The 26,851-nt window shown below is 41.4% G+C and overlaps 1 protein-coding gene across 3 annotated transcripts in view; it reads right to left on the bottom strand.

The window, feature by feature from the left end:
* DOCK8 (dedicator of cytokinesis 8) overlaps positions 1 to 26,851 on the bottom strand; it is a 312,866-nt gene that overhangs the window by 19,421 nt on the left and 266,594 nt on the right. For all 3 annotated transcript variants that reach the window (XM_036737707.1, XM_036737708.1, XM_036737709.1), the window contains 9 exons: positions 23,323 to 23,423; positions 20,069 to 20,261; positions 15,074 to 15,217; positions 12,996 to 13,127; positions 11,882 to 12,016; positions 8,411 to 8,500; positions 5,212 to 5,448; positions 3,242 to 3,385; positions 1,939 to 2,045 (listed from right to left, as the gene is read on the bottom strand). In XM_036737707.1, the coding sequence (XP_036593602.1) occupies positions 1,939 to 2,045; positions 3,242 to 3,385; positions 5,212 to 5,448; positions 8,411 to 8,500; positions 11,882 to 12,016; positions 12,996 to 13,127; positions 15,074 to 15,217; positions 20,069 to 20,261; positions 23,323 to 23,423 (1,283 nt within the window). The remainder of the gene's footprint in view (positions 1 to 1,938; positions 2,046 to 3,241; positions 3,386 to 5,211; positions 5,449 to 8,410; positions 8,501 to 11,881; positions 12,017 to 12,995; positions 13,128 to 15,073; positions 15,218 to 20,068; positions 20,262 to 23,322; positions 23,424 to 26,851) is intronic.

Genomic DNA, 26,851 nt, shown 5'->3' with positions numbered 1-26,851 from the left:
AGTTCAATAAACATTTATCAAATGCCCCCTAAGTTTAAGATTCTGTCTTAGGAAAATCAACACAAAATCTTCCTTTTAGAAAATAGGGAAGATTTGGTTGTCATGGACACAACTAACTATAAGATAATATGAACCAGGGTTGTTCAACCTTAGGTTTTTATTGAAACAATAGACAATATATTTTGATTTGCCATTTTAGCGAGAGCTCCGCAGCAGCTCAGCTTCCTTTACTAAAGCATTTATGTAAATTTCTACGCTTGTAGGCAGGCCGCATGTGCCTGGCGGGCCGCATTTTGGACAGCCCTGATATAGACTATGAAAAGACAAGATCAAATAGAATGGTCTGAGAGATTCAAAGAGGGAAGGGTCACTTCTAGTTAGGGTGTGAGAACTAGGGAAGGAAGGTTTCATGTTGTACATGAATTGAGCCTGTAGGAGGAAAAGGATTTCAACAAGCAAAGATGTAGGGGCAGTCCTAAGGGGATGGAACTGTGCGCGCCAATGTGTGGATACAGAGAAGGCAGGATGAAACTGGGGCCCAGTCAGTGAATAGTCCAGCGGGACTCTACAGGGTGTTCCTAAAGTCTGGACACATAGGCAATTGACGGCAATGTGGAGTTATTGCACTGAATTCATGTGAATCTGGCAAAGCACATCAACCTTTGCATCACAAATGAGGGAAATCATATCGAAGATGTTATTTGCTAATATTCCAATTGAAAAAAATTTCACTCATTTCATTTCTTGAAAATATGCATTTTTCCCTATGTGTCCAGATTTTAGTGCGTGAAGGAGAAGAGTATGAAAGAGGCTGGAAAGGTAGATTAGAACAAGATGGTGAAGAGCCTTGAATGCCAATTTTGGACACGTTGGATTTGAGGTACTGGGAGGACGTCCCCGGGGAAATTTCCACAGGGCAGCTAGAAATGGAAGACAGTAGTTCAGAGGGGAGACTGGGCCTGAAGATGAACATCCACGTAGATGTGATGACTAAAGTCAGCAAAAGAGAGTACTGAGAAAAAGAGTGTAAATGGAGAAAAGATCGGAGCAAAGAAATTTGAGATTTATGACTCATTAAGATCATAGATTTAGAGTTAGGAGGGTCCTCAGAGGAATCTAAATCCAACCTCCTCATTTTGTAACCAACAAGCATTCATTAGGCACCTACTATGCCTCATACTCTTAAAAGTGCCTACTATGTGTCAAGCTGGACGTACAAAGAAAAGCAAGAGAGAAAGTTCCTGGTCTCAAGGAACTCACAATCTAATAGGGAGACAATGTGCGAACAATTATTTACAGATAAGATATATGCAGAATAAATTTGGAAATAACCAACAGAGGGAAGGTGCTAGAATGTTCCCTTTTAAGGGCCAGGGAAAGACTTCTTGTAGAAGGTAGACTTCTAGCTGAGACTTGGAGGAAGCCAGGGAAGGGAGGTAGAAATGAGGAGGGAGAGAACACTCCAGGAAGGGGGGCAGCCAGTGAAAATGTCCAGAGTAGGGAGATGGAGAGTTTTGTTTTAGGAACAGTAAGGAGTCACTGGATTGCTGAGTATATGGGGGCAACGAGACTAGAAGGAGAGGAGGGGGTCAGGTTAGGAAAGGCTTTGAGGGCCATATTGAGATTTTGTTTGATCGTGGAGGTGACAAGGAGTCACCGGAGTTTATCATATTGGGGGATGTTGTGGTTAGATGTGTGCTTGGGCAAGATTAATTTGACATCTGAGTGGTGGGTGTACCGGGATGCAGGATAGACTTAAGTCAGGGAGGAAACCGAGTCTCGGGGAAGGTAAGTGACCTGCCCAGGGTCACAAAGCTGCCATGGCCGCTTTAATATGTTCTGGGCTGCTAAAGCATCCACATGGAATTCTAGGAGTCCTGCCATCACTTTGATTCGTTTTGCGCTACTGAATCCCCAGCCACTTCGTCTCTTACTTACCGCATTATGAATTCTTTAAAACACAATCGCAACTTGTTGTGATGCCGGTAGAGTTTTGGGTCAGCTGGAATTTCAGCCAAGAACACTTGGGCTACCTCTAGGGGTCCCTAATCAAAATGACAAAATACATTAATGTTTCACTTAAAAGAAAACAAGTTTCCTCAACATTTAAAAAATTTGATTTGTTTAGTTTAACATTTTGATTCACAGAGCGATCAATTTTTTATCCAGATTTGTGGTATCAGTGGCATTGAAAACACACTGAGAAGTACCTCCACTGACCTTCCCTGACCTCTGCAGCACATTCAGTCCCTGGGCATTCTCTTGCCCTGCTCAGGAGCCAATCAGAGGGAGGGGAGGGCGAGATAGGACTCTGGAGTTCTGGGTTCAAATCCCATCTCTGACAAATACCAGTGTGACCTGGGACAAATCACTTAGCTTCCCCAATCTAAGTTTCTCATCTGTAAAATGAAGGGACCTGCACCCAGGGAAGAAGAGCCAACGAAGTTTCTACTACCCATTTTGCCCCTGCACCGTCCTAGATGAAAGACAGGGTCGCCTCCTTTGAGAAGAACTTCAATCTCTGAAGAAGGTTGACTGTATGACTCCACCTACAGTTGGACTCTTGTTTGTGCTGCCCTGTCCCCCACCAAAGCCAAAAGAATCCGTAGTAATGGCTCCATTTTGAGTTTAGCTGGGAGGGGGCACATATACAGTAGCAGGAGCCCTGGAATTTCAGCTAAGTGAAGTCTTCACCCTTCTCTCTCTTGTCTCTCTATGGGTGAGAGTCAGTCTCTGTAAACAAACAAACTGATCTCTAAGGAATCTTCCCAACTGGGCATAGTCTTGGTCAGAGAGGCTTCCCAAGTAAGGTCCAGCCTGGATCCCAAATCCTGTAGCATGGAGTGGTGGATAAGATTGCCATATTGAAGACAAGAAGACCCTGGTTCAAATCTTGCCCCAGATACTTACTGTGTGACCCCGGGGCAAGTCACTTACCTTTTCAAACAGTGTCTTTATATGTTAAATGAAGTGTTGGACCAGATGACCTCCAAGGTCTGGGCAGTTTTCTGCTTACCCAGCCAACTAATCTTTTGGGTTTTTTTTTCTCTGTTGGATGGCAGAGGCAAAAGGGGTAGTAGAAACTTCCTTGGGCTCTTCTAAACTCTGCAAATGTCTGACCTAAGCTTAACAATTTTCTGTGTGCTTTGGGCCACATAGATAAGACAGAGAAAGAGGACAGGGCTGTAATTTAAGGGGGAAAGTGAGATTGCACTTCCTTTCATCCCAGTGGCTCTTTTACCTGATTCACAGTGGCTCCCACAGAGCCTTGTAACACCATCTGAAGCATCTTGGCATCCGGCGGCTCCTGGTTGACAGCCACAGCCAACTCTAGGGTTTTCTTCTTCATGTCTTCAATTGCAACTTCAATTGGGGTCAACACAAACTGAAACAAACAAACAAAAAAAAAATCAAAAAACAAAAATGGGAGGAAGTCACCATCTGGTCCTAACAAATAGAGAAAGGGACAGAGATAAGGATGAGACCCGTGATTTCATTGGTATAGGGAACTCTTGGTTAAGGAAATTCCTTCTACCAACGTAGGTCATCATCTCTGCAATTTAGCATTTTGGAAGGTTAATCTAATTTACAGTTGTCTCTTCCACATCACTGGGGTTAGGGGCACAGTGTGCTCCTTCCCTCTCCAATCTAGAAAATCTGTGTAAATTTTTTTGGCCCTCTCTTCGTGCCAGAGAAGATGTCTGAATTTTTTCTTTTTCTTTTATGGGATGTTCATGGTACCATACATATATTTTACGCATTTCTGAGTTTCTAAACTTTTTCTGTGTCATCTGCTGGCTTTTGTGTGTTGTCTGAGGCTTCTGTAAAACTCCCCCAACATTCCCATTTAATTTCTTAAGCTGCCCTGTGATATATTGAAACCGTGGTGGGGAAAGTCACAAGGTGGAAGGGATAACTATGATCTAATCTACTCTAATCTAGTTTAAATGTGTCAGAGGCAGAGCTTGAACCTGAGTCTTCATGGCTCCAAAGGCCTCTATGCCATGCCAATATGGTATGGCATATACTATAGGCACAGGGACTAAACCTCTTATTTCATTGGTATAGGGAGCACCTAAATGAGGAAACTCCCTCTACCAATGCAGGTAACCTGTACCTTATCAACTACTAAAGTTACAATACTGAAAAATTAAATGACTTCCCCTGGTTTACACAGCCAAGATATGCCAGAGTGGGATTTGAACCCATCTTCTTGGCTCTGAGGCTGGCTCTCCATGCAGACTCTTGGCAATACAAACACTGGGCAGAATTAGAGATGGGGGACAAATAGGGTGATTAGATTCATGGGCACAGGGCAAAGAAGAAATGGTTGGAAGAGTTTCAAGACAATCTGAATGAGGAAAGATTGTTTCAAGTGAATCTTATTTCTATTCCAGTTCCTTTTCCATTATAGTGGCATATTATTCCATTTGGCACTGGGAGAATTCAGGGCTGTTGTGAGGATCATAAGAGGTGATGTAATGAAACAAGTACTTTGGAACACTTAAAGGTCTACATAAATGTCCGCTCTGGTTATTATTACCAGGCCTCTGGCATCTCATACCCTTTTTTGGTATTGTACAAAGTGGTTCTTCCAACCCAACTTGAAGGTAAATTTCTGTTCAGTAGAGTCTTGGTGGTTTACCTGTCATGGCTTAATATAACCCTCCTCTCTGTAAATTTGTGGCTCTGGTGATAGAAAGGAAGGTCAGAGCATCAAGAGAGCCTGGTCCAGAATCAAACAGGTCCTCATCATTTGTCCTGGTCCTCAATACCTGCTAAACCAGGATCAGGATGGGACTTGTTATTTCATTGGTATAGAACTCCTGGATAAGGAAACTCCCTCTACCAAATGTTACACAGCAATTAAAAAAACCAATAAAGAATATATAGCAGCTGCCCAATATAGGTTTGCTATTGCTAATAAATGACAATACTCATTCCAGAATCACCTCCAGGAATTTACATAACAGAGGGAGCAGAGAGCAGCTATCTGATGGAATCTGGACACTCATTCCACTTTGGGAGTAAAAGTATTTCCAGGTAGGAATTTGCAAAGGCTCCCTTCTTTCTATTTTCACTGCCTTAGGTGCTGGAGAGACCAAACTCCAATGCGGATCCCTCTTCTGAGAGGCCCTTATGCAGCAGTCCGTTTCTAAGTTTTCAATGGCTTCATTCCCCCAAATTGTAGTCCTTTCTAGGTGACATTACCTCTTCCTTTTGGATGACTCTGATTCTGGTCTTGATGTAGGGGAAGGCATGCATGGTGGTCAGGATGGTGTTTCTCCTGTATTGCTCATTCAGCTCACCCCGGGGCCGTCCCTCCAGGGTGAAGGGGGTTGTGTACATGAATCTTCGGAGGTTGAAGTTCTTCTCAAAGTAGGTTACCCTGTCTTTCATCTCATACTCATCAAAATATGGCTCCACAAAAGTGATTTGTATGTAGGCCTAAGGGAAGGGAGGGAAAAGGAGGGAGGAAATGAGCCTCATTTTCCAACCACAGAAACAAATCATGACGAAGGAAGGGAACAGACATGCTGGGACATATCAAACAACAGGCTGTCTTTGACTTCACTGAGGCTGTGGCATTGATGGCATCAAGAAGGAATTCAACTCCTCTCCAGGACCCCTCCCCACACCAGTCAAAGTTTTCTTATTCTGAAGTATCTTTCTTTTTGAAATTTTCACCAAAGATATTTAAATAGAATTTAGGCCTTAAAATTATTCTCTAGGAAAATTAAAAACTCAATATGTTTTAAATTTTAAAATAAGTTCCTAATAAGTGTCCTATTAATATTTTTCTTTTTAAAATTTGACTGATGGCATTAGTAGGACAACTATTCAGGAAAGCTGGGTTCACTGTTACCAGATACAGAGTCATTATCATGTTAGTCCTCATAGGGTAGCTAGGTGGTGCAGAGGATGGAGAGGTGGGCTTGGAGTCAGGAACACCTGAGTTCAAATTTAGCCTCACACATGTGCTAGCTGTGTGACCCTGGACAAGTCACTTAACCTGTTTGCCCCAGTTTCCTCATCTGTGACATGAGCTGGAGAAGGAAATAGCAAACAACTCCAGGATCTTTGCCAAGAAAACCCCAAATGGGGTCAGGAAGAATCAGACATGACTGAAATGACTGAAAAACAGCAACATGAAGTTAGTCAAGGACTAGAAAAATCAGACAGGATGGCAAACTGTGCAGCCCAGACTGGTGGTCATGTCATTGTTTTGTTTCTTAAATTGATATTTCAGGCTATTGGGAAGAATTATTGAAGTAATGGAAAACCCAGCAAAGTAAAAAAAATTCCCTTCATATCACCACATGTGTTTCTTTTGTTTCATGTCATGTGCATTTCCAAATATCATAGCACAGGGTTGCAGAATTAGAACTGGAAGGGACTTTATAGGTCATTAAACCCAATCCCCTAATTTTACAGATCAGGAAACAGAGGCTTAGGGAATGTAAGTCACTTGCTTAGGGCCATACAGCCGGTGGGATCTGAACCCAAGTCTCCTTGACTCCAAGTCAAAAGTCCTTAATATTCTTCCACCTCCTCTGCATCCCAAAAGGTCATTCCTTGTAACAAAGAGTGAGAAAGAAAGAAAAAGCAGTTTAACAAAACTATCTAATTGAGTCTGACAGTACATACAATCTAGAATGGCCTTTTAATATACATGGAGAGAGACAGAGACAGAGACAGAGTGACAGAGAGAGAGACAGAGAGACAAAGAGAGAGAGACAGGGAGAGACAGAGAGAGAGAAAGAGACAGAGAGAGAGAGAGAGAGAGAGAGAGAGAGAGAGAGAGAGAGAGAGAGAGATTGTGTGTGAACAGCTCATCAGGGTATTAAGTCTAGCCCGTTTTCCTCCTGCCAATCATAACTTAATGCCGTGTTTTAGTATATGAGCACTTATATCTTAGCATGAACACTTGCAAGATATTATTCGAAGAAGAGAAACACTGTTTTCCAGAATGGCTGTGACCAAAGGCTTTGATAGCATACACAATGACGTATTGTGGCCAGGCAAAAAGTATAAAATGTTGATCAAGAATTTATTAAGCGGGGGCAGCTAGGTGGTGCAGTGAGTAGAGCACCAGCCCTGGAGTCGGGAGGACCTGAGTTCAAATGCGGCCTCAGACACTTGACACATGTACTAGCTGCGTGACCTTGGGCAAGTCACTTAACCCCAATCACCCTGACTTCCCCCCTCCAAAAAAAAAAGACTTTATTAAGTTCCTGGCACTGTGCTAAGGTTCCAAGATTTGTAGAGAGAATGAAATCCAACTTGAAAGGATCTTATATTCTAATGGGAGAGACAATTAAATATTCAAGCACACAGACTAAATAGGAAGAAAATCAATACAAATAAATACAATATAGCTAGGGGAGGGAGGGCATTAGCAGCTTTCAGGAAGAAGGTGGTGCTTGAAGGAAAAGAAGGATTGAACATTATATTGTTCTGTACTGTATTTTGTCACATTGTATTATGCCGTGTTGCATAATACTGTGTTGTGGTGCATTGTATTGTGTTATGTTGTATATGTTGCATTGTAGTATGTTGTGTCACGTTTTATTGCATTGTGTTAAGTTGTATTGTGTTACATTGTATTTTATTATGTTGCACTGTGTTGCATTGTATTGCATTTATTGTGTTGTATTGCATCGTGTTGTATTGCACTGTATTCAATTCTAACTTCTGTGACATAAAAATCCAGGAACACATCTTCATCTCTAATCCAAAACTCTTCTCCTACTTTGCAGAAACATTACATTGTCCCTCATAACAAAATGCTGACTTCTTGGGGGGAAAAAGTAAAAGCCACCCCTATCCCTTTTACCTCAACAATTATGTCAAAAGTTACTTTTCATTTTACTTGGCATATTGCATGAAGGATCATTTATTTCTCAGACTTATTGGTCAACATCAAACATGGTAAGTGCTGTCTTCCTTAAGGTTTCAACACCTTTATACTTGCAGCTTGAATCAGCAGGTGTTTGTTTTGCCATGGATGTGGGGATGAAATTAATAAAGAAATATGGAGAAGGCTAAAGAGAGGACAACGATTTTTCACTACCTGAATCAGTCTTCACAAAAGACATTTCAAAAACAAAGGCCCATTGCTTGGGGCTGCACAGCCTTTTCCAATCCTTACCTCTTTGTCACGGTGACCCTGAATATGGTGGCAGTGAACTAAATCTGCATGGCAAATTATTAGTCACAACTTTACATTTGTACTCAGTTTGGATTTTCCTGGAGTATGATTTTTAAGGCCTAAGCTGATTTTTCCTCCTGGGTACCAGGCAATGGCTAAGACATGTAGGATGCACTTAAAAGTTTCAAAGGGTCACATGCTAGCTGCCAGAAAGGAGGGGTCCCAAGAGTGATGCTGTTGTGTACATCCATCCCATACCTTGTGAGGATCCAACTTGGTTTTGTCCACAGGAATAGAATCTTTAATTACTTCCACAAAATTTGCACCAAAGCATTGACCATAAAATGCCTGGGAAAAAAAGAAACAATTTTTTAAAAGCTGTTTTGACAAAATCCTTTCCCACCCCCCTACCCCCCATTTTGGAAATGTAGGGCAAGACTGGACATTCTAGCAATGGGGTAACGTTGGGATAATATTGGAGCTAATGAGCAAGATTCAGGTTCAGAGCTTCCATATCCCAAAATAAAGAAAAGTCCTGTCCTGCCAGCTGATACACACATGCCTATTATAGGCATACTGGGGTCTCTAAATTGATTTGATTAGTAATTATTAAATGCCCATAGGGTGTGTTGCCACTGAATTCAGCCTCACTGATTCACACTATATAAACTCAGAGACCACCCATTTTTTCTTAATGTGGCAAACTGTAGCCAGAAGCATTCAAAAGTCAGTTCCACTCACTGCAGTGTGATGCAGCAAACACTTATTAAATGCTTGCTCTGTGCCAAGTAAAACTTCAAGAAAGCCGTGACATTTAGAGAAGACGTTGTGGCTGCCTTCATGGAGTTTATAATCTAGAAAGGCGTGAGACAGTCTTATATGCAGCTATAATAGGTACAAGTATATACAGTTATAACATCCAATAATACAGGGTGTCCCTAAAGTCTGGACACATAGGAAACCTCATTAACATCTCATTAACTGGTTCACCGAAGACTCTGTGTTGTTCAGCGACTTCTTTTTCTGGGGTATGCTAAAGGAGAAGGTGTACTCAATGAAAATCACAGATGTAACACACTTGTTTGAATGAATAAATGAATAAAGAGTGAATGTGCTAAAACTGATGGCAATGTAGAGTTACTGCATCGAGTTCGTGTGAATCTTGCAAAGCGCATCAACCTTTGCATCACAAATGATGGAAATCATATTGAAGATGTTATATATTAATATTCCAATTAAATAAAATGTTTTTGAAAATTTCATTCATTCCATTTCTTGAAAATATGCATTTTTGGCTGTGTCCAGACTTTAGGAACACCCTGTATATAGTAAATGCATTAATTAGCAAGTTACAAAGCTCTATGTGAGGTCTAAGGAGGAAAGGCCTTAGTGGTAAAGAGACTAGAGACAATTTTCATAGAGGAGGTCCTTGAGCTGGGCTTTAGAAAATGGGGAGGAATTCAGCAGAACATCTCTGAGTGTCTGTGGTAGAAACAATACAGACCTAGAAGCAAAGAGATCTAGCACTTTCACCAATTAACTGTGTGACTTTAAAGAAATCATTTAATCTCTTTAGGCCTCAGTTTGGCAGCTAGGTTGTGCAGTGGATAGAGTGCTGGGTTTGGAGTCAGGAAGACTTATCTTCATGAGTTCAAATCTGGCCTCAGACACTTACTAGCTATGTGACCCTGGGCAAGTCACTTAACCCTGTTTGCCTCAGTTTCCTCATCTGTAAAATGAGCTGGAGAAGAAAATGGCAAACCCCTCCAGTATCTTTGCCAAGAAAATCCCCAGTGGGGTCACAGAGAGTCAGACACAACTGAAATGACCGAAGAGCAACAAGAAGACTCTGTTTACCTATGCATAAGCAGGTATAATAACTCCTTGCCAATTTTCCTGAATGGGATAATAGTGTAAGGCTCAGTGAGACAAGCTGAGAATTTTAAAAGAACGGTGTTCGATAAATTCAAGGTGTTTGCATCCAATATGTGTGCAATGCCTACATTAGTTATCATGGAGGGTTCAGGGGACCTTAAATGAGCAGTAACCTGTGTGTGCCTCAGTTTTTACAGTGCTGTGCTCCGCCATCACTTTTTAGTTCTCAGGGTTATTATTATTTTGACGTATCCTCTGGATTATGTTTTCTTTGAATTTTGTTCTATGCTTACTCTTTTTAGTGCAGCTTTGAAGTGTCAGAGGTGAGATGTGAACCTAACTGTGTGATCCTGGCCCATTAATTTGGCTCTCTGAGATTCAGGTTCCTCATCTGTAAAATGAGATTCAGGATTCCTCACCTGGTGTGAGGAAAGCACTTTATGAATCTTAAAGTTCCATAGAAATGGGAGATATTTTAATCATCAGCTTATTATTATTATTATTTTTATTAATTATTATTATGGCCTTAGAGTCAAAGAAGACCTGGAATGGGTTCAAATAAGACAGTAAATCAATAAACATTTATTAAGTGCCTACTATGTGTCAGACACTATGCTAAGCACTTCGGGATATAAAGAGAGACAAAAGACAGTCCCTGCTCTTGAGGAGCTCACAAATCAAATGGGAGAGACAAAATTCAAATAACTGGGTACAAACAGTACAAATGGGAGAAAAATCAACAAAAGGAAGGTTTAAAATCAAGAGGGATTGGGAAAAGCTTCCTGTAGAAGATGAGTCCTGCCTCTGACATAGTCTAGTTGTGTGACCCTGGTCAAGTCACTTAACTTCTCAGTTCCCTAGGTAACACTCTAGGATAACAAAATTTTTTTCGTTATTTTTTAAAGTTTCATTTTCTTCTATGCTTAATAAACATTACTATATTCAAAGAGCATTACTATATTCAAAATAGAATGGAAAAATAGAATTGTACTTAAACCTACAAATCTCTATTATGTACATCTTGCATTTCTTTTTAAGCATACGATGAATTCAACATTTAAATTTCAAAATTGTCTGCAAATTGCAGAATTGCTTCTGATCTATATCAATAAGGTGAATTCCTACACTGGGAGTTCCCTGCACCAATAAAATAAAAGTTTAGACTAAAAGAAAAAAAATATTTTTCTACGGCTTTTTCCATTACAGCCTTCCTTCAATGCCTCATCATGATGCAGAGGTGATGTCAAGTTCTCCAAGACTATGCCAAGAGAGTACTAACTCTGGCAGGTCCCACCAAGCTGGAAAGGCTTCAAGTACAATCCTGGTGATGGATTATGTGCTTGTTATCTGAGGACAACCTTGGAGTCACTATATCAGAACTAGGGTTCATTACTTAGGGACATGAAACAGAAAGTGTGGTTCCTGCAAGCCAGAAATATTTTCTGGTACAAATCACTGATTTAGCCTTGGATAAGCCCCTTGAAACTGAGGACTGTCCCACTGAATTTGGGAAAGGATGCCAAAAAGATCCCTGCCATCATAAGTACCTTGGGAAGGGGACCTATGCGAGTGATGTGCAATCTCTGCCTTTACACATTCTGGCAACCAGACCCTAGACTTGTGGGGAGAGGTGGAGGAAGGGGCCATTCCGAACCTTTTCCCATCACCAGCTGCCGGTGTGATTGACAGATGGGCAGTATGGAACAGTTTCTATGAGTCGGTGAAGCCAAATCCGTGGCCAGTGGTGGTGGTTTTTTTTTAAAGCTACCTGGAAGGATGCGTTTTCACTCCATCACCCCCACCCCCCAACCAGGAAAGTTTTAGATGCCAAGCACAGAAAGCCACACTTCTTACCTCCAGTCTGTGGGAAACTTCTGGAAGCTTAGTAATTGCGGGCTCTTTGTAAACGAATTCCTGCTCATCCAAATCTCCAAATTTGGATCCATAGAAACCAACTCGGAAATAGGTTCCAAACATTCGCTTATGACCCTGGTAAATAAAAGGCAAGACTCCATATTTACAGTTTGGCTTCTCTTGTATAAAAAAGAGTGGTGCTCATTAAATTACTACTGCCACGATTACTATTAAGACGATATCATTCATAAAAACGGCACCAAATAGATACATACAAGCTCTGACGCTTATAAAAGGAGCTTTGGAAATGGCATAAGAGAAATAGGAGCTCTTGGTTAGAATTGCAACTAGGAATTCCTGAGCCTGGGGCAAATTCGGTTTAGTAGGGGCAGGGATGGGGAGATGGCAGTAGTGCAGAGGACTGTTTAGCTGAGGATGGCATCACTCTGGGCCTGAGCTTTGTAGAGCATGGTTTTTGCTGTCTGAGGTGGGGGAGGAGGGCCATTGAGGCTGGACCCCTGGTACTCCTGAGTCAGGTTCACATTGAAGAAGTATGTATGCGAGGGAGAGAAGACTAGGGGGTAGGGAAAAGGGACAGTGGTTGATGCAGCCCAGGGGAGAAAGCATTCCATTCTCAGAGAGGAAGTACAACTCACCAGGGAGTTAGTATATTTCACTACCTCCCCTCAAATTGGTACCTTGCGGCAAAGAACGGGTTGTTCCGGACTAGCTACAGCTCTTGCTCTCGATTACACTCTCAGTTCTATTCCTAACTCCTTGAGTGTCTTTGGGTACCTCACTCTCTATTTTGATTCCTAATGTCTCTCGTAAAGTGCTAATATCCACATCACATGAGCAATTTTCAGATATTCTTTGAACAACAAAATTTATTATAAATTGAATTGGGCTCTGATTAGCCCCCTTTCCCTCCTTTTCACAGTGTCAGGTTCCATTTCATTTTCGTTAGCCATGTAACAAATTATGGGATACCACATGAAGGAGAATTCCCTGAAAACGAAGGGAGGAAAAGATCCAGGGGATGGGGACAGGATGACTGCTTCAATATTTGTGACTAAATACAGCAACCAGGCCACAGGAGGAGTTGGAAATGTACCTTGCTAATGATGTTATCAAAAGCCTTCTGCAGTTTGTCATGAGTTGAGGTCAGCTTCCTGAAGTCCCGGTGAGCTTCCAGTATGGGGATGACCAGCTTGTAGACCTCATTGACAGTTTCAAACAACCCTCCCTTATTAAAATGAAAAACAAAACAAAAACATTAAATATAATAGGACCTTTTAGAAGATCATTGTCAAACGAGGCATTTCAAAGATGGTAGTTTGCTATTGGCATTCTCATTGCTTTGCGATGTTGAAGATAATGCCTAAATCTATTCTCTGCTTAGTCCCTATTACATATTCTTAAGGACTTTTTTTTGATCCACACCTGTGATTTCACTAGCATGGGGGAACTCTTGGTGAAGAAACTCTACTGGTACAGAGAGGTAACTCTGTGAAGCTTATATTCCTAGAGAATTTCCCAGGGCACTGAACAGTGAAACGAATGGTCCAGGGCTGGGCAGCCAGCATGCATTAGAAGTGCCACTTAAACCCAAGCCTTCCTGTCTCTGGGATCCTCTATTTACACCCACTGGTCCATTCTTTCCATCTCTTCTAGGAATTAGAGCCATCTGAATAAGTAGAAGCAGATTGGGACAGTGAAAAGTATTTTGGATTTGGTGTTAGAGACCCTGGGCTAGAATTTTGGCTCTACTGTTTACTTTCTAGTATGATTTGGGCCAAGTCCCTTCTTCTCTTAAGGCTCCCATTCTTCATGGCTAAAAGGAGAGGGGTTAGGCCAGAGAGACTCTAAGATTCTTTCTAGCTTTGTCTACAATTCTATGAACCTATAGAAATGCTAAACATTCTATCTATTAATGATAATGAGTGGGAGTCAGAAAACATCTAGGCTCCCATAAAGTAATAATGAGAGAAGACATCAATTTTTAGGTAATGAGGCCTAGAAATCCTTGGACAATCCCCACTAGTTTTTCTGGTTAGAGGTAGGGTATCCTTTAGAGAAAGTTTTCATTTTGAGGGGACATGGTGGGGAAAGGAGGTGAGAAAAAAGGGGAGATATTAAGACTGTTAAAAAGAAAAAAAGTTTTAGTTTTTAGGGAGGAAACAGAAACACAAATTAGATAAAAACAGGAAACTTAGGGAAATAAATTGTTGTGTTTCAGTCAGTTTTTGGTCTAACTCTTCATGACCCTATTTGGGGTTTTCTTGGCAAAGATGCTGGAGTGGTTTGCCATTTCCTTCTCTAGCTCATTTTACAGATGAGGAAACTGAGGCAAACAGGGTTAAGTGACTTGTCCAGGGTCACACAGCTAGTAAGTGTCTGAGACCAGATTTGAATTCAGGAAGATAAGTCTTCCTGACTCTAGGACTGGCATCATTTCTGCTGCGTCACCTAGCTGCCCTGGGATGTAATACAGTCTGCTAAATTTAGTGAAGCTTAAAAAATGGATATTGGTCAATCATTGAGGGAGCTATTTGGGGACAGATGATAAATAATGGAACAATCTATTATAATGTTTAGATACTTTTCTTTTTGCCTTGGATTCAAATGACTAAAATTTATTTGCCCACCTATTAGGTACACTGAAGGTCCAGGAGGAGATGAATAGGGTACTTAGAGGTTCCTATTTTGAAGTGTATCTATTTATAGTCTAGGGAGGACCTCTTTGTTAGAAGAGAGGCCTACTGTACTACTTCCCTTTTCCTTCCCAGATATTTTAATGACTTGTCCATAACCTTTTTTTTTTTTTGACTGACTAGGAAGGAAGGAAAGCGAATATGGCTGTATTAATTCATTGTGCAACTCTGGCAAGTTGCTTGACTTTTCCTTATAAAAAGAAGAAACAGTGAAACTGCCGTACAAACATACATACATAATGTAGTGTTATAACAGAGAAAAGATTTCTAATCCCTTGCCGAAAGGATGCAGGGTTCAGTGAAATTTACAAACTCCTTCCCCAGTCCCTGGATACCCCTCGCCTTAGCCTCTGGGATTTGTGGTAAGCAGGCACCTCTGAGCTTATTACCAAGGAGCCATATTTCCCTCAAATGATAACGATGTCTTCAAATTCTCCACATTAGGGCACCCTTTGGGGTTCTTTCTTATGCTACTCACCGTGCTAAAAAGCTCAGCAGCTTGTTCCAACAGCCCAACCAGGCCACTCTCCGTGAAATATCTCCCAGAACACACTCCGTCCTCATCAGGGGACAGGATGTCATCAGAGACTGCAGATTCCTCCAGGACATTGGAAGAGATATTCTGAAACAAAGCATAATATAAACCTGAGGGGCCAGGTGAAACAAGTCAGATCAAGTCAAGAGGCATTTATTAAGTGCCTACTATATGCCAGACAGCATGTTAAGTGCTGGGGATACAAGGAAAGGCAAAAAACAGTCCCTGCCTTTCAGGAGCTCACAATCTAATGGGGACGATAACATGTAAACGACTATGTACTGAAAGGCTATGGATAGGATAAATCAGAGATAATAACAGAGGAGAGGATCTAGCATAAAGGGGGACCAGGAGATGTTTCTTATAGGATGTAAGATTTTAGCTAAGACTTGGAGAAAGCCAGGGAAGCCAGAAGATGGTGATCACTTCCCTCTCATCAGAAAAATGAGGTGTTTGGGGCTAGATGACATCTGCCATATCTTTTTGTCTAAATCCACTAGCCAATGGGTTATACTGAAAGATACCGAAGGGGCACAGAGGTGGGACCACAACCTGTGATAGTTAAAAGGCCAGGAGAACTAGCAGGGCTATAACCTGAGACCCTACAAAGCCTTGGTTGGCTGACCCTCTGATCTGTGGCAAGGACCTCGGTGGCACAGTAGATAGAGGGCTGGGCTTGGAGTCAGGAAGAACTGAGTTTGAATCTTGCCTCAGACACTTCACTTAACCTCTCTCATCTTTAAAATGGGGATGAGAATGGCACCTACCCCACGGGGTTGCTGTAAGGACAAATGAGATAACACATTCTGCAAACCTTAAAGCTTCATATAAATCCTAGCTATTGTTATCATTGTTATTCTAAGATACAGGGTGTCCCAAGAGGCTTAGTGTAGTTTTAAGGGGTTTCAAATTGCACTAAGACTTTTGGAACACTCTATATATTGCCACCTTTCCCCTGGTTTCTGGTTAAATAGCTGTAGTATTATTTGTTATTAAGGCTTTTGGAGCACTTTGCATATTGACACTTTCCCCCTGGTTTTTGGTTGAATAGCTGTGATATTGCTTGGAATGTTGTGGTACTAATTACATATTAGTTACATACATTTTCCTTTAGTAAATTCGGTTTTCTTGTAAGCTCCTTGAGGTCAGAGGATGTCTTTTGCCTCTTTTTGTATCCCCAGGGCTTAGCACAATGCCTGGTACATAGTAGGTGCCTAACAAATGTTTATTGATTTTCACACATTTATCCTTAAAATCACACTGTGGTCTAAGGGTTCTCAGGAGATTCTTAGAAACTCTCAAAGCTGTCTTTAACCTGGCAGTGACTTTTCCTCCTTACTGCTAAATCCTTGCCCAGTTTTTCTCTGATGGTATCTCAAAATTGGAGGCAGCAGAATCCTTAAGAGTGTGATAAGGAGAGAATCTAGTGGCCCAAGAGAAAGGGTCTGTTCTCATGACCCCCCCCCCCCACTTCCCTGGCCATAGCAGCTGGTAAGGAGAAGAAAGAAATACAGAGCCTAGGGCTGTAGTGGGAGAAAGGGCATTCTAGGACCATTCTCCTGGCCTTGGAAAGCTGGAAGGAGCAGAAACTGTATGTAGGAATATCTCCAGGCCCATATTTGTGAAGTAGATATTGCACCCTGAGGCCCAGAATTCCAGAAAGCTCAGCTTTGTGGAATTTGATGGCTTTGAGCTCCTTTTTCCTCTACAGATTTTAACTATAATTCATTTTCCTTGGCTGATAAGTTATTTTATTGGAACAGAATAAGATTGAAACAGAATGCATGAGAAAGTCACAACTATGTTTTCTTTGAGTGGAAAGTAAGAATGAGATCATAAGCAGCAATTTGAGATTAATTTATTTCAGAGAAGTATTGGGAGCCTGTGATATGAAATAGTCAAACAGGCATGATGAACTTGGGCTACATTTCTCTAACTTTTTTAGGACATGAAGGATCTTGGAGCTAGGGGCCAAGTGTTTCTAAGAAGTAGAGGGGCATAGCTAGGAAATATAGAATCTGACTTTGAGAGTTGGGTCAGTGAAATGGGAAGAGGACTGGATTTGAAATTAGAAGATTCAGGCTAGAGTCTCAGGAAGCATGTAGAGTAACCCCACCGCCCCAACCTTCGATTTCCTCATCTGTAAAGTGAGGATGGTGAGACTTGTACTATCTGGCTTTGCACGGTTGCTAGGAGGAAAGTGCTTTGTAAACCCTGCATAGAGAGAGCTTTGTTTTTTTAAATCACCCTGGCTTATCTTCTTGTAAGCAAGTCATAAACTGGAAAAATTAATATATGACTTATAGGGCAGATGTGTGATGTTAATTAATATTTACACGGAATGCTGAGAATCTGGGTAAGAGGTGACAAAGAAGTGGAAGGAACGTGAACACCACAGTTGACTAAAATCTAATACAAGAAAGATATAATTTAGCTTTAAAGATGGAGTTCACTGATGATTTTCTGGGAATTGCAAAAGTTATCTGGTTTAAAGTGTTTCTCCATGGTCTCATCACTCAGATTGCCTTCTTAGATAAGAGAAAAAGGGACAATATGAGAAGAGAACATATCTAAATCAATTTTGGGATTGTTTACTTTATCTGATTCAAAAACTGATGTGAAAATTTCATGCATTTTAACAAATTTTGGGGAGAGAGGAGAATTAAATAATCTAATTTAAAAAATACACTTTGGAGAAATTTCAGGTATAGAAGGTAAAAATCTAAGGAAGAATAGCTGGGGACATACTTGCTACCAAAGTTAGTGAAATTAGTAGCTGAGTTCTAAAACCATCTGGGTCAATTAGTATCAGACAACCTGTAAGCTTAGACAAATCTGATCTTTCTGGTTTCTTAACAGTGAAGTGGAGATAAACACAGCCTCGTGAAACTGTGGTGGAGACCAACCCAGTCTACAAAGAACTCCAGAAAAAAAAAAGAGAGCTGGTATAAGGAAATAAGAGCCGGTGTAAATGAGGACAATAAATGACTCAGAGAATATTGGCTAAAGAGAGATACATTGTACACAAAGGAGTTACTGTAATCACGCTGTTCATGACTTCAGGGAGATTCCACTCTAAAGACTCTGTTAAGACAGAGTGTGTATAAAACAGGTTTTGTTTCTCCCTGATTCTATTAAAACACTCAGTAACGACAGGGCATGCCTGACCTTGAAGGAGCTGTGGTTCCTGGCCTGACCCAACTTTCAGGTGTGGCTGACAGTAGCTGCTGCACTAACAGGGCGTAGCAACCTCTCTTCAGGCCCTTATGAATATTTCCTGTGTCTAACTAGAAAGAGTGCTGGGTTCTCCCTTCAGTTTTTTTCTCCTCAGACCAGTTTATCTTACACTGAGTCTGAGGGCAAGTGGAAGGGGGAAGGGAAGCTAAAAGAAAGGGCACACAGGAAAATATTTCTCCCAAGTTTGGAAAATACTTATGTAAGGGTAAGGATAACAAATTCTATACTGCTGTTTGTCCTTCGTTTTGAAGAGGACTGATGACATCATGGGGTGATGTCTTGACTTGTCTGTGAATCGTATTTAAGGGAGGCAGAGCTGTGGAAAGTCATCGACCTCACTCTCCCTTCCAGAGTTATCACAGGCCAGTGGCAGGACAAAAGTCAAGATGGCTGGTGGTGACCCGGGATGCAGTAGCATCTTTCACATCTGACCAAGCTCTAAGCTCTCTAAAAATGCCTGCTTCAGCCGCCTTCATGGCCTTTGGAACAAATCGTTCTCATCTTTCTATTCTGCCAGGGGAAGTCTTTATATCACAAAGGGGTAGATGTCCCTTTAACTCACAGATAGGTCATTCTATACATTAACAGTTGTTAACATTTATATAATGCTTTAAGATTTTCAAAGCATTTACATATATTATCTCATTTGTACCCTATGAGGTGGGTGTTATTATTGTCCCTATCTTACAGATAAGGAAACCGAGGCACAGGGAGGTTAAGCAGCTTGTGAGTCACACAGCTACTTAGTGTCTCAGGCAGGATTTGAAGTCAGATCTTCTTGACACCACTGTCGGTAGTTTTTCCTTTGAAGCTGTGTCATCACTTAGAGGTGATCCCATACTCTCAGAGAGGAGTCCCACAAAGCAAGCTTTAAAGCTTGGAGTTGATCCTAGGACCAGGTTGTATGCATGTTCGTTAAGGACCAGCCATAGTGGATAGAGCTCCAGGCCCATCTGACCATGCGAAGCCGGATAGTACAAGTCTTACCATCCCCATTTCATACATGAGGAAACTGAAGGCTAAGGGGGTTACTCTATATGCTTCCTGAGACTCTAGCCTGAATCTTCTAATTCCAAGTCCAGTCCTCTTTCCATTTCACTGGCCCAACTCTCAGAGTCAGATTCTATATTTCCTAGCTATGCCCCTCTACTTCTGGAGTCCGGAAGACCAGAGTTCAAATGCAGCCTTAGACACTTTCTAGCTATATGACCCTGGGAAAGTCACTTAACACTGTTTGCCTCAGTTTCCTCATCTGTAAACTGAGTTGGAGAAGGAAGTATCAAACCACTCCAGTATCTTTGTCAAGAAAACCCTAAAAAAGGGGTCACAAAGAGTCGGATGTGACTGAAAATGACTGAACAACAACAACCAATTTGGAGAGGCCTAATGCCAAAGAACTGATCACCAGGTGGTAAATTTTTTTAGCCATAGCAACCTGTAAATACTGTCTACTGATGCACAATCTGCTTCCCCTTGTGGAGAATGCCAACATCTACAAATCTTTAAGGACTAAGATGTGAAGAAGTTGACTATATATTTACAACTAAATAGAAAAGGAAAGAAAACCAATTCATTCAAGAAAGCCACATGCTCCTTTTCCCATTTGTAAATGATCGGAACCCCCAAGGGATGGTCAGGAGGGTGAAGCTGTGGAAGAGACAACCAAAGTGTACCATACTAAGAGGCAGATGGGATCCATACCTGGAAGCTGACGCTTCCCACTGGCAGGTAGCAGTGGTCTTCCAGCATGCTCAGGTATTCAGCAACCAAGGCCGCTGCATGCACCAGGCACATGGCTGCCTCCGTGTAGCACTTCCTCTTGGAGTGTTTTTCAGCCATGTTCTGAAGCCAGGTCAGTCTCAGATCAGGAGATGTCTGATATCCCTTGGCAATTCTGAAGACATTTTAGGGGGAGACAGATTAAGGGGAAAATGGTTTTGACAGTAAGAGGATGGACATTTCCCATTCTTTCCATATGCAGTGTTCTTTTTTCTTTGCCAAGAATTTCTCAAATGAATCCAGGAAAAGAGAGAAGAAACAACCAGCATTCCAGCTGACTTACACATGTGTATCAGCGTGTGTGTGTGTGTGTGTGTGTGTATGTGCATGTGTCTGTACATTAGACTCTTAAGAAATGGCATCCTGAAAAAGCCAGATTGGAGAAAAGTCCTTGCTGAGATTAAGTTTACATTCCCTCCTTCCTTGTCCTTCTCTCAAATTAGCAGAAGACAAATGTGTTGACACACTTATTTTGACCCTGGCTTTGTGGCAAAAACACTCTTTAGGGCAGAGGTGTCAAACATGCATCTCACAGTATGGCCCAAAGCAGATTAAAATGTAATTAGGAAATATTTAACAAAATAAATGAAAATATAATAAAACACAAATAATATTATATTTTAAAACTTAGTCAATACGAGGCTCACAGGGATCTTAATGCATGATTTAGTAGCACCCATTCCTTTTTGTTTGAATTTGATGCCAGCGACCTAGACCATAATGTGCTCCCCCATGTACAAAGTCTGCATAATTAAGTTCTAATCATAGAAAAATGTGCTATTTACTATAAAATTATTGTTTCTGTATGTAATTGGATCCAAGCAATGCCTTGCCAATTTGATCTCTCTAATTTCTTGCAAAATCTCTTCTCATCTTTTCTCTTGCTGTAGCCTCTTAAAAGATCTTCCCACCTCAAGGCTCTCTGCACTCTTAATCCGACTAAAAATGACTTCCATGTAAATTTTCCCATCGCACAGGTCTGAACTATGTCATTCCACTACTTAAAAACCCTCGATAGCTCTTCATGGCCTCCTGACTAAATTGAAACTCTTCAGCTTGAACTTAGCTTCTCCACTGAAGTCACTTTTATGTACACTGTGTCCTTGGCAAATTGAAAGACAGTGACACATTCCATGCTTTCCCACTGCCCTGCCTTAATTCCTTGTGACTGGAATACTCTACCTTATCCCCATCCCACCCCTGTCTGTAGGCATAGTTCCTTTGTCCTTTGTTCTCCAAAAGGACCATGACATCAGGGAGATGATGACATGACTTGCAGTTGACTTTGATTTAAGTAAGGGAGGGCTGTGCAAGGTCACCAGCCTCACTTTCTCCTCTGGGGCCATCTGGGTCCAATGGCTAGATGTAAGTCAGGACCACTGAAGATGGCTCCCCCTCCCCCATACTTCTTGTAAGACCAAGTTCAAACACCACCTCTCCCATGAAGTCTTCCCTGATCCCCTTGAAAGATCCCGCCTTGCTCTGATCCCTGAGTACTTTGTATTCTGTCTATGTCCTTAACATATTCTAATATTCTATATCATATTTGCCTGTCAGCTATATGAATATATTATATTTATGTGAGAGACAGTATCACTTAATGGATAGGAAACCAACCTTGGAGTCAGGAAAACATGGTAAGTTTTGCCTCTAACATACACTTGGTTTCATGACCCTGGGCTTAACTTCCCAGGGCTCTAGGCAACTCTTTAAGACTACAAATTGCAGAGAAAGCTTAGACCTGCCTTGATAGAGGGAGTTTCTAATATTGGAGGTCCCTGTATCAATGTAATCACTGGTTCAATCCCTATCCCTTTCTTTATTTATCTTATTAGACGATAGGCTCCTTTCAGTTATGTATTATACCATGCTTATCTTTATATCTCCCCCAGTACCAAGCACCATGCTTTGTACCTAAAATTTTTTTTGTCTAGACTTGTGATTTTATCAAGGAACTTGAAGGCTTTGGTAAGCAGTGCTGATAAAGACAAGGTTAAATTCTTCACTTCACTGGTCACTGGTCACACAGTGACCACAGTGACATTAACTCTCAGTGTCCTGGGCAACTTCCTAAGACAGAAGTTAAAGAGGCATCTGCATTGTATACAGCACTGATTTCATCTCTGCTATTTACTACCTAGGTGTGTTACTTCACCTTCTTGGGCCTCATCTTTTTCATCTAAAAAATGTTAGGCTTGAATGGATAGACTCTATGGCCCCTTCCAGATCTAAAGCTATAATCTTGAGATCCTAGCAGGTCCCTATTAAGTGTTTTCTGAATGTGGGATAGAATATACCAAATAACTAATATGGAAGGTGATACATTATCTCTCTTTAATACATCATGAAATACAAGAAAGATGCTGTTATGGTTTAGGTAAACTTTCTTCATTAGATAAATATTCTGAAAGGTTGGATGAAAATCTGGTTTTTAAAAAATGGAATCATACTGACTACTAGGGAAGTTTATTTACAGAATTAAACCACGTGGCTAATCTGGTTTTGTAAAAGAAAGCCACTTTCATTTACTGTTTGGCAAGTTATTGGTTTTTACTGTGGCTTCATTTGGTATGGAGAACTACTATTGAGGAAACTTCCTTTACCAAAGCTAATTAGCATCTGCTGGGCAACCTACAGCCTCAGAGTTGGCTGAGGCCCTGAGAAGACATTTGCCTGGAGTCACACACCTAGTAGTGTCAGAAGCAGGTCTAAGGCACTCCAAGGCTGGCTCTTTTGCCACAATGCCAGTCTTCCTCTTTCTGCAAAGTTAGACTTTCAAAGGTAGGGATTTTTAAAAGTAGAGTGCACCTGTAAATTTAATCCCTTAACTTCTCATTATTGACATTTTTCTTCATTTATTCCCAAATTTGCCTCTGAATGACATGATATAGAAAAAACGTGCTGTTAGATTTATTAGTGAGATAACACATAGAACACTGGACTTGATTTCAGGAAAACCTTGAGTGTGAAGTCTGTGTCATATACTAATTAACTGTGTGACCGACCAAGTCACTTAACCTCTTAAAATGGGCCTTGGCTTCCTATCTGTAAAATCAAGGAGTTGGGTCATACTCAGGCTTTTACGATGGTCCCTTCCAACTTAAAATATACAGTCCTGTGATCCTATAAATCCCAGGCACCCAGTGTCCCCTTTTCATTTGGCTGGAATGTTTTACCTGTACATGAGATCCATAAGCATCTCTGGATCTTCTTGAAACTCCCTCATTTTCACTGTGTCAGACAAAATGCTGTTGAGATTGCAGAGAAGTTCTTCTACCTGTGGTGGGACCAAAATGGTAACAGTTCTCAGAAGTCACATTGAAGCCCTACCAGGGGTGGGGAACCCTCAGCCTCGAGGTCATGTGTGGCCCTCTACGTAAAAGGGCTGTATTTGAGGACCTAGAGGGCCACGTGTGGCCTCAAGGCCACAGGTTCCCCATCCCTGCCCAGACCAACATCATAACAGCTCTCAGAAATCACATCAAAGCCCCACCAGGAATGGGGAACCTGCAGCCTCAAGGCCACATGTGGCCCTTTGGTCAAAGAGCTGCACTTGAGGACCTAGAGGGCCACATGTGGCCTCAAGGACACAGGTTCCCCACCTTTGCCCAGACCAACATCATAACAGTTCTCAGAAGCCTGAGGCAGCAGCCTGGGTACTCATCTACTTTGTGAGGGACAAACATTCCATGATTGCTAGCATTATGTTGGCTTAAGTTTTATTGCAGTGACACAAAAACTAGATACTTCGGAAAGGGAGAAGTAGAACATTCATTAAAGAAAGAATCTGACTTGGAAAATAAAATGCTTACTGCTCATAAAGGGACTTTGAGACACTAACAAGCGATGGCTTGTTAGATCTTCTACCTCCCATTAATTACAGGTGATTGTTAAAGAGAAAAACAAAACAAAACAAAACGGGCTCACTCACTCTCTCCTGCGTCATTCAGCAAGTTTAATAAGCTGTCCTTGGGTCTTGTTAAGACAATGACCCAAGGAGCCTCCTGGATTCTGCTTGTATCATCCCCTGTACTTGAAATTCTCTTTTCTCCTCCTCCCTCCCCTTCCTCTCCCTCCCCATCCTCTCCTCATTTTAACTCCGCACCCCTTCCTCCTCCTTCTTCCCTGCCTCCTCCTCCTTACCTCTTGCACTATGCTCTTTATTGAACTCCTTCAAGGAAGGACTATAGTAGCAGGACCTTTGAGTTAGGAAGGACCTGGGATTGAATCCTGGTATGATATTCATTGGCTGCATGACTATGGGCAAGTTACTGAACTTGTTAACAAGGTACTGAACTTCAGCTTCGTTATTTGTAAACCGGGGCTCACTTTGAGTGAAGTAATGTCCATTCAGCGAATAGGCCTCTTTAAGAAGTGAGTCAAGGGATGGCCCCTTTAAAAAAAAAATCAAACTGGGAGGGGAAGACCCTCAGGGTTGCTGGTCAAAAGAGAAAGTTACTATCGACATTTACTCTGAGTCAGCAGGGTCCAAAATATAGTCATTAAGTGGAGCTTGGGCAGGGACCTATTGTGGTCCAATCTCTGAGCTCCAGAGTGAAATGGGTTTAAGGTTTGGTCTAAAAGGGCCAAAGTCTCCCATTGCATCCTGGGCCATCTCCAGTCGTCCTAAGGAATATTTGGCCACTGGACCCAGATGGCTCCGGAGGAGAAAGTGAGGTTGGTGACCTTGCATAGCCTCCCTCACTCAGATCAAAGTCAATTGCAAGTCACGTCATCATGTCCCTGATGTCATGGTCCCTTTCGAAAATGAAGGACAAACACAACAAGCTGTGGCCAATGATGCTTGTATTACCTACCCCACAGGGTTGTGAGGAAGGTGCTTGGTAGACTTTATACGCAGTATAAGTGAATTATTATGATTCCTCCTCCAGTTGGAAATGACCTTTACTTCCTCACATTTTACATGGTATTCTGTACCTTTCATATTCTAGGCTGCATTAATATTATTATGTAACTATCGCATATTCCCACAAATATCATATTCCCTGAAAGTCTGTAAAGTTCTTGAGTGCAGAGACTGTATCTGTTACCTTTGTATGTCTCTTTGCATCTATGCATAGTGTTATATACATAGAAGGCATTCAACGCATGGTTCCTGAATGTTGAAAATGAACTGCCCTATAAAAGGTACTATCTCAAAAGTATTTGGACTGGCCATGGCATGAGACAAGTTTCCGTAGTGCACCGTTTCAGGCACACTGCTCAATGAGACCTAATTATGATTAAGAGCAGGCAGCTGGATGGGGCTGTGAATGTTAATAGTCTTCCAAGCAACCCCCTGGATATGTTCATTTTTCTAAGCCTTCCAGTTACTCTTAAGTTCATTCATGAATGCCCAACAAAGTTATCTAAGAGAAGTCACAGAAGTCCATGGTCTACTGCCTTCCTTTAAGTCTTAACTAACATCCTATCTTTTACAGGAAGCCTTCCCAACTCCTCTTAATATCTGTGCTTTCCCTCTCTTAATTATTTCCGATATATCCTGTATACGTAGCTTGTTTGTACATATTTGTTTGCTTGTCTCTCTTAGATTGTGAGCTCCTCGAGGGCAGGGGCTGCCTTTTGCCTTTTTTTAATATCACCAGTGCTTAGCACAGTGCCAGCCACATAGTAGGTGGTTAATAAATTCTTATTGACTGACCGACTGACCATGGATCTAATCAGAAAAGACTCCTATAGGAGGGGCTTGTTCTATGCTTTGGTAGAGAACAGGCCACCTAATTTATGAGGTCATTTGAGGCCCAGTGAAAAGTCTACTGGCTCTAAGTACCAAAGAGGTTGCTTGAAATTTCAAACACTACTTACTCCAGGGCTGTCCAATCTTAGGTTTTTATTGAGAGCTCTGCAGTAGCTCAGCTTCCTTTACTAAAGCATTTATGTAAATTTCTATGCTTGTAGGCAGGCCACATAAATCACACTGCCAGCTGCATGGGGCCTGCGGGCCACATTTTGGACAGCCCTGACTTACTCCAAAGAGATTCTGAGTAACTTTTTGAAGGTCCAAGTTAAAATGTGAATTGGTTATTTGAGATGTGATATATTAGATATACACCCTAGTCAGAATATATTGGTGTCATTTGTTTAATAAAGTATGACTGTGAAGGTTAGAAAAGATTTGTTGAGGGGTAAGGGAAATGTATGGGACAGTGTCAGGAAGAGAGGTTGTTGCAGCCTATAATAGTGTGGTGCCCTAGGTCAGGCACGTAAGGCAGCATAAAGTGCTGGGCGCTGAGAGGATGGATACCAAAGGGAGGGCAGGCCGATGAAAAGGCAGTGGGAGATGTTACAAGGGAGGGCTTTTATTTTAGAGGAAGGGGGAGAGATTTGTGGGAGAGTAGTTCTAGTGATACAAAGAAATAAAAAGAAAAAACAAAAGGATGTCAACAAAACATTTAAAAATACACAAAAAAGAGGAAAGATCAGAAGGAGACATGTAAGCAGGATCGGTTTGTTACTATCATGTTGAGCATAAACTCTCAAATCACACATAGCAGAATTTTAGTTTACAATGAACTCTTTTTCTGTTCTTTGTAATTTTAAATATTCATGTTTTTTGCATTAATAAGAAAGAAAATTTATTAAAGAGTTGGGGGAGGGTACACAAACATTTAATATTACCTAGCACTTTTTAAAAGATAAACTCTCTATAATGTGGCTCCAGCTTACCTGGCCATCCTTATTATA

Source organism: Trichosurus vulpecula, chromosome 9 (assembly GCF_011100635.1).
Source record: "Trichosurus vulpecula isolate mTriVul1 chromosome 9, mTriVul1.pri, whole genome shotgun sequence".
Classification (NCBI taxonomy): domain Eukaryota; kingdom Metazoa; phylum Chordata; class Mammalia; order Diprotodontia; family Phalangeridae; genus Trichosurus; species Trichosurus vulpecula.
Note: the sequence above shows the minus strand (reverse complement) of the source record. Positions and strands in the feature narration are given on the sequence as shown.